Genomic DNA, 11768 nt, shown 5'->3' on the forward strand with positions numbered 1-11768 from the left:
CATTCCGGGGTCGTGAATAAATTTACCAGCCGTTATCAGCCGTTTTTTGGATTTTCATTCGCCATATTGGATCCCCCATTTTTAATTTTCGAATTTAGACCTCAGATTCAGCGACCCCAAAAATCCGTAAATACCGAGGTTTATCCAAATCGAGCCGTTTTTTGTACTTGGCCCGCCATATTGGATTCGCCATTTTGAATTTTGACTTCAAATTCTGATCCAGCGACCCAGAAACCCCCCGTGTGAGACTTGAATGTAGTAGTTGACAGTAAAAAGATGATTGCTCAAACAAGAAGATTAATTGTATACTTTTAGAAAACGAATTTTTAAGAATATACTTGAATTTTCGATCAATTGTCGTCAAAAAATAGAAAAATTAGGTTTTCAGTTGAAAAAAAAAAGTTCCCTGACAATTCCAGCTTTTCCAGATATTGTAGAAACCATGATTAAATTTTCTAATCCATTTACCTTTTCCAAAAAGGAACAAGAATTTCCAAAAGCACAATGCACTTTTGAAACCTGACGATTTTTGGACCACCCCAAACTATCATGTATCAATAGAAATCAATCGACTTTCGTAATCGAGACTTTTTGAAGACTGAAAGAGGCGCGTGGATCGACATAAAACAGAAGATGATTGGCGATAACGTGTGTATTTAATAAACTCGTGTTCAAGCTGATGAAAAAAAAAAAGGAAAACAGTCGCTCAACGGTAATCTCTTTTCTTTGGCACTTTTAATTTTTTAATAATCGTAGATACGCATTGAAGAATGAATTATCATCATCGGCAGTGAGAAACATGCGATTACTGAGTAATTCGAGACATCACGGAATCCGAGCATCACAGTGCGAAGATAACTATGATTCTCCTATCGGCAAAAAGGTCTCATTACCTGTGAGTCAATTGATTGTCTAATTTCATAATAATACTCAACATATTTTTGTTTTCTTCGTTTTTTCTTTCTCGCAACAACATTCCCTGTTCTCGAGATCGAGCGACGAGCAGTTCTCGAATTCCTACACATATACTCTTTATTTCGTACAAATATCCATAATAAATCTTATAAATGTGGTATGTATAGTCTCACTGGCACTACATCACCCGATAGCATCGATGGGACATAAAAATCTCTAAGTGTCTTTCTTTCGTTAACATTATTAACATGGAAGTGAATTCCGATAGTTTATTTCCGACCTCTCTGAGGCGATCAAAACTACCGACTAACATTTCGTCTCCAGAGTCGTGGCCTCCTTTCCTGTCGCCGCTTTCTTCCTCTTCTCTGACTCTCGCTTGACATCTGGATGCTGGTAACTTGGCGAATCTTCCGTGACCAATATCTGAGGTATGACTTCCTCCAAGGACAAGATTTCGGTTACTGTTGGCGAATAGCTCAGAGTTGTGCCTTCGCTCGTTGGCGAGGTGACACAACTGTCGCCGACACTCCTGCTGCGCGAGGTGGAACGACGAGTCTTCTCAAACTGGTGGGTATTCAGGGACAAGCTGGCTTGAATGGACATTTTATCCAGGGGTAGCGAGTTGGCTTGTTGCACGTTGACATGCGAGGGACTGCGAGAGTGCACGACATGCAGAGGACTCTCGGAATTGGAGACACTTTCAGTCGAGAGAATCTTGGAACTCGCTGCTAATCGGCTGGCACAGGGCGAGTACTTGGACAAATTGATGGTGATCTTGTCCGATTCGATTCTCAGAGAGGATCTGCTGAATTTCTTGTGAGGACTGCAAGAAGTAGTGGTCTTCTTCACCTTCAATGACCTGACCGTTTTGCTTTTATCTTGAGCCACCTTCGTTATCTGGCAGAGTCCTTTGGTCAAATGATTCTTGGAATTCTTACTGAACCACAAGTACTTCTTGGTTTTTGGCAACTCCAGATCCAAATTGTCGCTAACGTCGCTGCTATCCAGGTCTAGGTCTTTGCCGACGAATCGCGCTTTGGATTGACGTTTTACCCTTTCCAAACAAGCAGCCTCCTCAAGAACCTGGAATTGTAATGAATATGAGTTGTAAGAGACGTTTTAATGCGTTTATACCGAGATTCTTTCGAGTCGGAACCGATATTTACATCGTTGGAAGCTTCTGAACTTGACGAATTTGCCGTCTCTTTGTTCCTGGTCGCTGATTTCAAGTTCTCGCGGTCGGTGAAAGTTTGGGAAGCGCGCTTCTTGCGACGATTCGGCTTACGATGCTGGTTAGATTTTGAAGGAGTTTTGCTGTCTTTCTTCTTATTGTCCTTGGAGTTTTCTCGTTCCCATTTGGTGTTCAAACAGTCTGTCTTGGCGTTGAAAGTTGCTGCTGTGAATTCGGATTCTTTTTGAAGAGAGTGCACTTCCTTGGTTAATGGTTTGCTAGTCTCTCGTTTCTCTCGCTTTGATTTCTCTTGTTCCTCGGGGAAAAGTATAGCCTCGTCATTGGATACTGGCGAGGGGTCTCCGTCACAGGGGAGTGTGACGATCTCCCCTGCGGAAGGTGATTGCTATACGAGCTTTTCGGTAGGCGAGCTGGTCGAGATGGAGCTGATTGTGTTGGAGTTATTTGAAATAGATTGTACCTGACTATTGACATGTGTGAGACCAACTCCCTGCCCTCCCTGACTCTGGGAGAGGCTGAGTCGCCGTCAGTTCACCAATTCCACACTCACAAATTGCTTCAGACGCTCTAAATACTGGTTGTACAATTCCACATCATTGTGACCAGCACCCTGAAACACGATGGGTAGAGTCATGAATTTTGATTAATCTACAGGGGTACAAAAAAGTTTTTGCACATCTCTTTTTTGATGACTGATAAAGTTCTTTTAATTTTAATTATGCCAAAGCTAAAAAAATGTCCCTTTAACCCTTTGCGGCATGGTGGGAATGCCGTATTCCCACCTTTTTTCATATCATTTTTTGCAATTTCAGAGTAGTTTTTATTGGATTTTACACAGGTTTTTTTTTTTTAATTTCATGCTCCCAGGATGATAGAAAATTGAAATTTATGTGCGAAGGGTCTAAAATTCTTTAAGAATTTGTTAATACTTATAAACAAAGATGAAAAAGTCTTTTTTGTTGAAAAAATTCATTATTGAAAAAAATTTCCATTATAACCTTAGGAAAATGGGTACATAAGGGTTTTTGGGGTCGCTGATTACGAATCTGGATTCAAATTTTGAAAATTCAAAATAGCGGATCCAACATGGCTGCCGAAATTGGAAATATTTTTTGATTTTATCTGAAAATTGGTATACAGGGGATTTTGGGCCAGTGATCACGAATATGAACTCAGATTTTGGAAATTCAAAATGGCGGATCCAATATGGCGCCCAAAACTTGGAATATTTTTGGATTTTTTTTCTGAAAATTGGTATACAGAGGTTTTTGGGGTCGCTGATCACGAATCTGAAATCAGACTTTGAAAATCCAAAATGACGGATCCAATATGGCGGCCAAAATAATCAAGTTTTCTGGATTTTATTAAAAATTAATGTACAAGGATTTTTGGAGTCACTGATCACGAATCTGAATTTAGATTTTGAAAATTGGTACTAATATGGCGATCTTTAACGTAAAATAACCAATTTTATAGTTGCATAACAGTTGCAGTTGATTCAATTTCAATTTTTTGAATACTTTTTATCTTTTATAATTTTTTTTATTTTTTTTATTTCTAATTTTTTAAGAATTTGTTCACATTGCGAATTTTGTAATTATTATTTTGAATTTTTCAAATCTAATTCGGATTCGTAATTGGCGACCCCAAAAAAACTCCTGTATACCAATTCTAAAAAAAAAATCCAAAAATATTCCAAATTTAGGTCGCCATATTGGATCCACCATTTTGAATTTTCTAAATCTGAGTTCAGACTCGTGATCAGTGATCACAAAAACCCGCGTATACCAATTTTCAGAAACAATAAAAAAATATGCCAAATGTTAGCTTCCATAGTGGATCCGCCATTTTGAATTTTCAAAATCTGAGTTCAGATTCGTAATCAGCGACCCCAAAAACCCCTACGTACCAATTTTCATGAAAACTTGTTTCCCTGAAAAATGTATGCCAGAAAGGGTAAAAGGGTTGATTGCTCTCGAAATTCTGTATAAAATTAGCCCAGGGTGAAGCCAATCTATTTTTTAAAATTATATAATGCAAAATCAGAATAAAAATTATATAATATATATTTTGAGGATATTTCATAGCAACTTCATGATTCTATATTTCATATATTCTACAAAAATGTTTTTGTTACCAAAAAGAATATTGCGATTTTTCCAACTTTTTTGTAACAATTTCAAGTTCTTGCGATTCGATAAGAAAATTCTTATGATTTTTGCTCATAAGCAGCTGCGATATGGTGAAAAATATCTTTAAAATGAGCCTTAGCCAGTATACGTAAGAAATTTTGGGCTCAAAGGATTTTTCAACATTTTTGAAATAGCGGAAGTTACGCTATGTTGAATTTCCGGGTCACATTTTTTTGAACTGTCAATATTTCTTCAATTTTTAATTTTTCTCAAGTATAGATAAAATTAATCCTGGGGAAATTAGCATTAAAAAAAATCATTGGAGACTATTGGGCCTCAAGATATAATCATTTTAGTGTGACTTTTGTTTGCTTTCAATATTATCTGGTTTCAATCGTCTGAATATTACCTGCGCAGTCTCACTAAAATGATGATATCCTGGGACCCAATAGAGCCTCTATGCATTTTTTTTTGTTTGAAAGGAAAGCAGATTTCCCAAGGAATCATTTTATACGTACTTAAGAAAAATTAAAACGAGAGAAATTCACGACAAATGAAATCAAAATTTGTTTTGGACGTTTTTGGGGAAAAATTGAACACATTGTTTTTTATTGTATTATATTCCTAAATTACACCATTTCACGTCTAATGTCTTCAACTTTTATCAAAATCCAATTATCGTTTACAGAAATATTGATACTTCAAAAAAATGTGACCCTAAAATTTATAATTGCTTAACTTTCGCAATTGGGAAAATTTTTTAGAATCCTTTGGGCCCAAAATTTCTTTCATATAGCATTCTAATTTCACTAACTTTTATCAAAATTGAACGAACAAGGGTAGATTCTGATATTTTTAATGTATAACCCAAGAGATAAAAAAATTTCTCTTTAAAGGGTTGATTTCTTTTGAAATTCTGTATAAAATAAGCCCTGGATGAAGCAAATTTGTTTATTTTTTAGGTAGAAATGGCAAAAATAGCGTAAATTTCAATCTATTTTTGTATGTATGCTGTAACAAAGAGGTTGGAAAAATGGCAATATTCTTTTTGATAACAAAAATATTTCTGATGAATATATGAAACATATTATCCTTACCTTGCTATCCAATTTCCTCAAAATATGTATTTTTTTTATTTTTTACTGCGATTTTCTTACAGATAAGATATTTTCAAATTTTTCCAAACTTTTTCTTACAGCATCAAGTTCTAGCAATTTAATAAAAAAAAGGTTTACGATTTACGCTCATAAACGGATATGAATCAGTGAAAAAATAGCTTCAAAATGAGCCCACGAACATTAAAAAATGTTGATTATTTAAGAAGTTCTTGCTGATGTCAAAAAAATGTATTGCGCAATTGTGAGAAGCGAATTTTATGTAAACAACTGCCAGGTTATTTAAGATAAAATAATAAATAAACTTGAAGTAGTTTACGCAAAATTCGTGTCGGACAATATAATTTTATTTCATTATCGAGATCATTCTACAAACTTACATGTCGCATGTTCCAGCCACTATTGACCGCTTTTATAACGATGAGATTTCAAAAGCTTTCAACCTTTTGCAGATTTTAAAAGATTCCAAGAGACTTCAGAGAATTTCAAAGAATTTTAAGAGATTTAAAGAAGTTTCATCCGATTTCAGAGGATTCCATAATTTTTGAAGAGGTTTCACAAGATATTACAAATTTCAAAAAAATTCAAGGAATTTCAAAGTATTTGTAAAAATTTTACCCGACCCACGCTATTTTATTAAAGATTTAACAAATTTCAATGAATTTCAAAGATTTTAGAAAATTACAAGGAATTACAAGAGATTAAAAAATCCCTGAAATTTCATCGGATTTCAAAGAATTTCGTAGAATTATAAAAAATGTCAAGAGATTTAAAAGGATTTTTTACGGAATTTACGATGTTTCAAAAGATTATAAGGAATTTCTATAGATTCAAACGGGTTTAAAACATTGGATATGTTCCCTGAAATTTCAGAGGATTTCAATACATTTTGGGGGGTTTTAATTAAAAGATTTCAAGGAATTTCAAGGAGTTTAATCAGATTATATGGGAATTCAGATTTAAACGATTTTGTAAATTTTAAACGATTTAAAAACATTTTCAATTTCAATTTTCAGTTTATAGTGTTTTAAAATATTACAAAGAATTTAACGAGATTTCATGATTTTCAAAGGTTTTTAAAGACTTTCATGGAGTTTCAGATCGTTTCAAAGGATTCTAAAAAGGCGCTCAGAATAGCAATCATATTTAAAAGATTTCAAATGATGCCAGCATATATCTAGACTTGCAGGGATTTCTGAGGATTCCTAAGGATTTCAAAGATTTTCATTATATTTAAAACATTTATAGGATTTCTAGAGAAATTGTAAGATTTCAAGGAATTTAAAAAGATTGGCGATTTTTCCATGAATTTTTAGAAGATCTTAACAGATTTTAAGTGTTCTTGAAGGATTTCAACGGATTTGGAAGCTTTCAAGGTATTTCAAAAAAAATATGAACCCGTGATTTATTACTTAATATTTAACTAATCGCATGACATCTTGCTACTATTTTTCTGAGTGAATACTACTATTGAAACTATTCTAAATTTCTCAATTGAGCTTTAGGCCTGAACTTCGCGCCGGCATGAACCATTTGAGTTGTCGGACGGTCTCGATGTCGGCAAAGTAGGAACCTTCGAAACCCCCTTACTCATCTCCTTAAAGTTCTGAGCCGGTTATATTACTTTGAGAACGGCAACGAGAATGAGAATATTACCGAGAAATACATTCTCTGAGAATTTATGAGAATCTCAGAATTTATTTTTATTAATAAAAAATTTCATTTTTTCGTTAACTTTTCGGTCAAAAAATCAACTTTTTGTTTTAAAGTTTTATTTATGTTTTTTTTTAAGTTTACCTGTTTTAACAAAAATTAAATCTTTTGTTTGATAAAAATGTAATTCTTTGGTTAGAAATTAAGCTATTATACTACTTTCTTGAAAACTTAACTATATCGTAGAAAATTTACTTTTTATTTAAAATCTATATTTTGTTGTTGAAAAATGAACTGAAATATTTTCCGGATGAAAGTTCCACTTATAAAAAAAAAACGGTTTTTTGTTACAAATTCATCTGCTTTCGTACAAAATTGATCTTTTTTAGATAAACATGTAACTATTTGGTAGAGAATTCAACTATTTTGTTAAAAATGCATCCTTTTTGGTTAAAAAAATTCGTCCGTTTGGATTGAAAATTCAATTTTTTTCGCAGGAACTTATTTTTCTGTTACAGACATTCAATTTTTTATGTTACTGAGTTAACTGGAAAATTTTTTGGATGAAAAGTCAACTTTTTTGTAATAAAAAATTCTTCTGCTTTAAGATAAATTTCATATTTTTTGATAAAAATGCAACTATTTGCTAGAGAAATCAACAATTTTGTTATAAAGCCATCCTTTTTGGTTAAAAATTCGTCCTTTTGGATAGAAAATTCATTTTTTCTGGTAGAAAATTATTTCTTGTTAAAAAATTCATAGTTTGATCGTGAAACTCAACTAAAATCTTTTTCAACAGAAAATTAAACTATTTTTTTTTAGTTTATCTTTTTGATTTAAAACTTCATCTGTTATAGAAGAAATTGTATTTTTTGTATAAAAATGGAACTTTTTGGTTAAAAATCGTTCTTCTTTGTTTGATAATTCAACTAATTTGTTCAAAAGATTTGGTTGAATCGCTTTGTTAAGAAATCTCTTTTTTTTAAAGATTTATATTTCAAGTTGAAAAGGTTTCTCGTTGGTTAAAAGTTTAATTATCTTGTTGAAAATTAATCTTTTTTCATTGAAAATTAAATTTCTTGAGTCAAAGTTAAACTACAATGTGAAATTTTTCTTTATTGAAGGCTTATGTCTGGTTGAAAAGTTAACTGTTTAGTGGAAAATACTTCTTTTTTTGGTTTAGAATTAATTTTTTTAATAGAAAACGTAGCTTTTCCATTTTTAAAGATTGATATTTTTTCGTTAAAAATTCGCGTTTTTTTGTTGTAGAAAATAATTTTTTAGTTTAAAATTTCCTTTTTTTCGCGTAAAAATGCATGAGTTTCGTGGAAAATTAATTTTTTGGTCAGCCATATTTTTTGTTTAAAAATTGAATTTTTGTAAAGAAAATTTTTCTCCTGGTTTAAAGGCTTCATAATTTAGAAAAACTTTCATTTATTTTTTGAGTGAAAATTCTTTATTTGTTGGAAGTTCATCTTTTTGATTTTAAATCTTTTGTTGTACACATTTCATTCTTTTTTTATTCAAATAAAAACTATGCCACTTTTTCGTTGGCAATTTGTCTTTTTAGGTTAAATATTCAACTATTATGTTAAAAATTCGATTATTTTGTTGAAAATTCCAGTATTTTGTTAGTTATCTTTTAAAGTAGAAAACTCTTTTTTTTAATAAATTAATACATTTGAACATTTTAAATTTGTATATGAAACACTGTTTTATTCCGCTTATAAAGTATTCTATGGTAAAAATATCATAAGATTAAAATGCTGGTATTTGAATATTAATGATTTGAAATGGAAAAATTAGTCAAAAAATAAGAGAATTTTGAAAATTTCACGCGTATAAGTTTTTCGGGTGTAGGGACTTCTTGTTCTACTTCGTGGTATTTATTAAGTAATGTGAGGCAATTGAATTTTGAGGCTGCTTTTCATATTTTAAATTCTTAAATTCTCCTCAATTCTGTGCTATTCTCGGTTATATAAACTGAACTTAAATTCTCGGGAATTTAAGAACTCTAAATCTCCTCCTTGTTTTCTCGAAATAAATTTCTTAACACATTCCAAATTTAGTTTTATTCGAAAAATAGTTGCTTCTAAATTGAAGTACAATCAAATTTAAAAATAAAAGTGATGATCTAAAAAGCACGTGAGTTTTAAATTGATTACATAAGAGGAATAACAGACGTTTGTCTATCTTTAAAACCGCACGGTAGAAATGGAACTGCAAATAAAAGTCTAATGTTTGAATATTTCTTATAAAAACACGTGGATAAGATGAAATTACTCGAAATTCTCAAATATATTTTTTGAACTAGAGAACATGGATTCAGGTGAAATAGAGATAATATATAAAGGTGAACTATTATTCTAAAAGAGCACACGAGTCTCTCTATTGCAGATATTAGAAATCGATGTCTTCATAAAGGAGCAACCTTGCAATCTTTAATTCAAACAGTTGTATCATATTGACCCAATAATATACTACCCTAGATTTATTGTTCCCAGTTTATAACAGGATTATTAATTAACTTTTCTCAAATAATTTTAATTTTTTAATTTTTAAGTAACTTGCTACATTTGTAGAATTTATGCTAGCTGAAGGAATTCCTTCGACAAACATTGTATAATTACCTCAACCCATAAGGGTTCAACAGCCCTTGGACATCTCTCATATATTTCTTGTCCATGACTGAAATTTATGACTTCGTCTTGAGTTCCGTGAATAACCAGTACGGGCGATGTCACTTTCGGCACTTTATCTATACTGTAATTGAAAAAAATATCAAATTAACACAGGGTATCTATTCAAATCCGGAAAAATAATTCCCTAACAATTCCAAGTTGTTTCTGAGGTATAACTTTTCGAATATTTTGCATTTTTTTAAACAGTCAACTCGGAATATGTACACAGTTTCGCGCGTTTACTATAAATAATGTTTTTTTTTTAGTTTCTAGGTATTCAATCAATATGTTTAATTTAGATTTTAGAAAGCTTTGACAGACGTTATTACAAGACATTCTTAAATATATTAGCACCATCGATTGTTAAATAGTTAAATAACACTAAAAATATACTTATTTATTGAGATTATCTCTAAAGTTCATACATTTGAATAATAACTCAAACAAATGTTTATTTCCTTATTTTTAATCTTAAAGCTCAGTGCATATTTACATGAAATTGATGTGGTTAATATTATATTTAATTGAAACTGCAATCAAAATTTGAATTTTCGATTTTTGAAGAAAATCCAAAAATTGGTTATAATAATCTTGTAGGGCTTCCAAAAAGAAATGTTTTTCTTCTCTTGACTTTTTTTCATATCGTGCGTTTTTTGGCTTCAAATTTTGATTTTCGTTTGATTAGAAAAATTTTGAAAACTCTATAACTCTGAGAATTTTCTTTTTATCGAAAAAAGTCATAAGGATAAATTGTTTGTTCTTTTTAATACTATAAATATCCGTACATAGAATTTTCGAATTCAGAAAAGTGGTCTCAAAAATTTTCAAAATGCCCTCACTTTTTGAATTTTTATCAAAAATGGCTAGTTCACGAACTCGTCCTTTCTTTCAGGACTTAAAAAAAGTGTGCCAAAGATGAATTTGATTCGTTCATTTTTTCGAGAGTTATCGTGTTTACGGACGGACTGCCGGTCGGACAGACAGACGCCATCGTGACAATCTGATTTTCGGATTCAGGGGGTCTCGAAACGTGGAGATCCTTTGAAAAAGTGTGATGTCAAATTTCCGACAATTCTAATACTTTCTCAATCACAAATGATGAGAATGTAAAAAGATCCATTTCCAACCAAAAATGGAACAGTAAAATTTTGAGTTAAACAAAATTGATTTTAAATTAGAAATATGAATATTTAATTGAAATAATTGAATTTCCAAAGAAAAATATAATTTTTCAATCTTCAACTGGAATAGATAGATTTTCAATCATAAATGTGAACTTTTTACTAAAATAATGAATCATTAGAATAATTGAATTTCCAACCAAACCGATTAATTTCTAGGGTGAAAGACGACATTTTCAACTAAGAAAGATTTTTCACATAAGAGAAAGAGAGAGAAATTGCCAATAAACTGTAGAATTTTGATGCAAAGAGATGAATTTTCGATCAAGAAGATAATTTTTGTACCCAAAAAGAACGAAATTTCAACAATATACATGAGTTTTCAACCAGATACTTAAATTTTCGACTAAAATGGATAATTTTCAACTAAAAGTAGAATAGTGATACATTTTCAGTCAACAAAATTAATTTGAAACAAAGAAAAAACGAATTTTTGAACAAAATACCCAAATACAGTAAAAGTTTTTTCAGATATATAAAAATTCTAGGTTTTCCAGGTATTCTAGGTATGGTAGACGCCCTGTAATAAAGTCCTTTTAAGTTTAATTCTTTGCCTATAACAATAAAATTTTGATACTTTTCTTACTCTAAAATGTAAGATAACTCTGAATTTAGAGCTAATATGTTCAAATAAGCAAAAAATGTTTATAGTTCCATGAGTGAATGAACATAAATCATTAGAAATAAAGTCTTGTTTAAATGTTAGCATTGTTAAAAAATTCTCAATTCTGAGTAACTGCGCGTAAAAAGTCGTAGGATATAAGCTTCCCCTAGAATGAAGTCTAGATTATCTTAAATTTGATTAGAAAAGCTTATTTTCTGAAGCATATTCGCGATTTAAAGGTTTCTTTAATGCTAAACATATATGCGTTTAGACAAGAATAAGAAAGAGTTCTTGT

At 31.2% G+C, this 11768-nt stretch overlaps 2 protein-coding genes across 2 annotated transcripts in view; both read right to left on the reverse strand.

Moving 5' to 3' along the window:
- Window positions 1-938: 938 nt before the first annotated feature.
- On the reverse strand, window positions 939-2581 carry LOC117170938. Its single transcript, XM_033357984.1, has 3 exons — window positions 2573-2581; window positions 2082-2492; window positions 939-1998 (listed from the first exon to the last, which is right to left on the reverse strand). The coding sequence occupies exons 1-3, from the start codon at window positions 2579-2581 to the stop codon at window positions 1222-1224; spliced, it is 1197 nt and encodes a 398-aa protein (XP_033213875.1). The 3' UTR covers window positions 939-1221.
- Window positions 2406-11768, reverse strand: part of LOC117171776 (alpha/beta hydrolase domain-containing protein 17B) — a 16997-nt gene continuing 7634 nt past the window's right edge. The window contains exons 2-3 of the mRNA XM_033359385.1: window positions 9638-9770; window positions 2406-2717 (exon numbers count right to left, since the gene is read on the reverse strand). Coding sequence (XP_033215276.1) covers window positions 2634-2717; window positions 9638-9770 — 217 coding nt within the window. The 3' untranslated portion in view covers window positions 2406-2633. The remainder of the gene's footprint in view (window positions 2718-9637; window positions 9771-11768) is intronic.

Source organism: Belonocnema kinseyi, chromosome 4 (assembly GCF_010883055.1).
Source record: "Belonocnema kinseyi isolate 2016_QV_RU_SX_M_011 chromosome 4, B_treatae_v1, whole genome shotgun sequence".
Taxonomy (NCBI): domain Eukaryota; kingdom Metazoa; phylum Arthropoda; class Insecta; order Hymenoptera; family Cynipidae; genus Belonocnema; species Belonocnema kinseyi.

Bases quoted from the DNA above. Each gene is read 5' to 3' on its own strand.
- LOC117170938 (XM_033357984.1), bottom strand. The intron at 1,999-2,081 runs GTAAATATCGGT...TTACAATTCCAG, and splicing joins GTTCAGAAGCTTCCAACGAT to GTTCTTGAGGAGGCTGCTTG.